Source organism: Sinocyclocheilus rhinocerous, unplaced genomic scaffold (genome assembly GCF_001515625.1).
Source record: "Sinocyclocheilus rhinocerous isolate Xijiao unplaced genomic scaffold, SAMN03320098_v1.1 scaffold7909, whole genome shotgun sequence".
NCBI classification, from domain to species: Eukaryota; Metazoa; Chordata; class Actinopteri; order Cypriniformes; family Cyprinidae; genus Sinocyclocheilus; species Sinocyclocheilus rhinocerous.
Genome location: NW_015665940.1, coordinates 46,266 through 49,350, shown reverse-complemented (window position 1 = coordinate 49,350; position 3,085 = coordinate 46,266). Strand labels below are relative to the sequence as shown.

At 43.7% G+C, this 3,085-nt stretch overlaps 1 protein-coding gene and 1 long non-coding RNA gene across 2 annotated transcripts in view; both read left to right on the top strand.

The window, feature by feature from the left end:
• LOC107731689 (uncharacterized) overlaps positions 1 to 1,280 on the top strand; it is a 7,951-nt gene extending 6,671 nt beyond the window's left edge. Inside the window, exons 2-4 of the long non-coding RNA XR_001638798.1 lie at positions 351 to 426; positions 520 to 598; positions 1,061 to 1,280. This is a non-coding gene — a long non-coding RNA (uncharacterized LOC107731689). The remainder of the gene's footprint in view (positions 1 to 350; positions 427 to 519; positions 599 to 1,060) is intronic.
• A 1,567-nt stretch (positions 1,281 to 2,847) lies between these two features.
• Positions 2,848 to 3,085, top strand: part of LOC107731685 (ribonucleases P/MRP protein subunit POP1-like) — a 5,194-nt gene continuing 4,956 nt past the window's right edge. The window contains exon 1 of the mRNA XM_016542831.1: positions 2,848 to 2,870. Within this exon, the coding sequence (XP_016398317.1) occupies positions 2,848 to 2,870 (23 nt within the window). The remainder of the gene's footprint in view (positions 2,871 to 3,085) is intronic.

Below are 3,085 nucleotides of genomic sequence, written 5' to 3'. Positions count from 1 at the left end.
ACAGTACACTAGCACACAGTACACTAGCACACAGTACACTAGCATACAGTACACTAGCACACAGTACACTAGCACACAGTACACTAGCATACAGTACACTAGCACACAGTACACTAGCACACAGTACACTAGCATACACGCTGGAGAGGAAAATAGATCAATATTTCACCTTTTGAGTAGCTCCATGTGGTTAGTGTGTGTGTGTAGAGCTTATTCTGCACACTATATGTGTAAATTGTTGTTCTGTGCTGTACATGTCTCTCTCTCTCTAGTGTGTGTGTGTAATCATTTCTGTATGCTATGGCCTGTAATGTACATACGGTGGAGTCACTGCAGTGAAACTGTTTCAGATGACTGGAGCAAAAGACAGAATGAGAGAAAAAAAGATGAAGAATCAGCCGAGAAACGTAATTTACACGAGCTCAGGTGACCAGTGCTGATAAAGGCTTCATTCAGCACATATCGTTGTATTTGATCACATATCGTTTGTGTTATTGATTGAATGCTCATCGTCCACAGGTCGCGGTACCGGGAGAGGTCAGAGGTCATCAGCCTGGGGGTCACAGTTACAGTCAAGATCTGCCCAAATACATCACAGGTAACATTCATAACTAAAGAATAGTTCAATAAAAAAATGAAAAACTCTGTGATGAGATGTTTAGCAGTGACCAGAGGTTGTCAAACACCACACAATGACAAAAAAAAATTCTGGCTTGTGTGTGATGTTCAGTTTTGAGACACACCTGAACCAGAATGTTGTTTGCATAGTTGATGTCAAGCTAATTATGACACACATATTTGACTGCACTCAGACGTTAATGCGATCTGAAAATGGTGGAACATCGAGAACAACGAGCTGAAATTCAGTCTGATCCTGTTTAGCTGTGTGGAAAAGATCTGTGTGAGTCTGTTATGTTCTGTGGAAGAAAGAAAGGCTTGCAGCGGCAAATACAAGAACTGATGAAATGTGTAGCATAAATGAATATAATGCAAAATGTAAATCATTTTTGTGAACTAACCCTAATGAAGCGAAGTGTTTGAAGTTCCTTCCTCCCTGCAGCCTCGTCCTTCGCTAAAGCGCGCGCCGCTGAAGTGAACGCTGTGCTGAAGGCCGTCAGTAACGCTGCAGGCAGCTGCCACATCTCCACCGCTCTGCTGAAGCACATGCGCAGACGAGCCCTGAGCCCCAGCACCAAGAGACTGCTGAGCCTGGTGCTGAGAAACCCACCGGAGTCCAGCAGAACCTGACTGAACACACGACACAGGCTCGCATCCATCACAGGATCGGTCTTTAATACTCCTCCTCACGAGTGCTCTCGTAACTGACCTGGAAGAGAACAAATTATTCATTAAAGCCATTATTTTAGTGTTCTTTCCACACTAAATCTATTGTTGTAGCTTCATAACATTGCGGTTGAACCCCAGGGGCCAGTTGTGCAAAAGTAATCTGATCGGATTGGATCAAATCTTGAAAATGGGTTGTTCAAAACAAAAAAAGGATTCTGAATTCGGATTAGATCACAAAATCCAATCTTGGTTTTGATCTGGATTAAATCTTCAGTTTGTGTTGTTCAAAGTGTTTTAGTAAGATTGGGATACTGTTGATTAAAAAAACAGGATTATTCTGATCCCAGCAGAACAGAGGATTTCAGGAACAAAAATTTAATAAAACTTTAAAATTGGTCCAAAAAATACATTTTAAAATGTAATATATCCCCAAACAGCTGCCAATATCAAACAAAAATATTATATTTAATTTAAAGTGTGTGTGTGTTTTTTTTAATCACTGATTGTAAACTACATTGGCACAATCATCAGAGATGGAGCAGTCAGAAGTAGTTATTCGTGTAAATGCACTGCCATCAGCATGTCCCTTTAGGGGCTCCGTAGAGCTCTAGTAATCCAGATTTGGAAAAAAGTGTGTATCTGGATCAGGGTGATCCAATCCAATTCTGCTTTGAAAAACCTTTACAAGAGTAAGATGGGTTACCTGATCCTGGATAGCAAAACATGGGATTTCCAAATCCAGATCATTCTGATCCAGACTAAACGTTTTGAGCAACTGGCCCCTGATGACTGTATTAGGATCCTTGCTGTCTATGGAGGGACAGAGAGCTCTCGGATTTCATCAAAAATATCTTAATTTGTGTTCAGAAGATGAACGAAGGTCTTATGGGTTTGGAATGACACGAGGGCGAGTAATTAATGACAGAGTTTTTATTTTTGGGTGAACTAACTCTTTACCATACGTCACACACTCATTAACATAGTTCTGTGTGCGACGGGGGAATCAGTGCTGTGGGATTCTGGGACTTATTCCTCGTTCACAGCGCGTGTTAGTGTGTCTAGGCCGAGCGAAGTCAGCGCGCACCAGAGAAAGAGAAGAAGCAGGAGTCATCGAGCGCGTCGCAGACACGGGAACCTGCTGCTGGAGTTCAGTTGCAGACAGAGGAAGAACAAATGGCTGGAGACACATATCTGGCCAAACGCTTCCACATGCAGAAGACGTGGAGCTACTGTCTGCCGCTCAAACCCACGGAGAAGAGCTTCAGAGCTACAGAGACATGAACACACGCCCTGCTGCAGGTGACGCTTCATCACTTCATTACAGGACTGTCATTCTCTCCGAGAACAGAAGAGCTGACTGCTGCGTCACACTCACCTCACCATCTCAACACACACACTTCACCTGCTCCACCGCAGACCCTGCATGATGTTGAGTTACTATACTAATCACAACCATGTTATCTAACACAACAGTTACACAGCCGCAGTGAAGAACTGTACAAAGTGAAATAAAGTGAATCCGCGTGTCTGACAGAGTGGTGGATTCACTCTTATGACGTCATGAGCAATCCAGTAGATCAGAGGTTAGACCTTCTCCAGCGCAGAAGAACAGCGGACAGGTGAAAAACAGACCGCGGAAGAACAGCGGACAGGTGAAAAACAGACCGCGGAAGAACAGCGGACAGATGAAAAACAGACCGCGGAAGATCAGCGGACAGGTGAAAAACTGACCGCGGAAGAACAGCGGACAGGTGAGAAACTGACCGCGGAAGAACAGCGGACAGATGAAAAACAGACC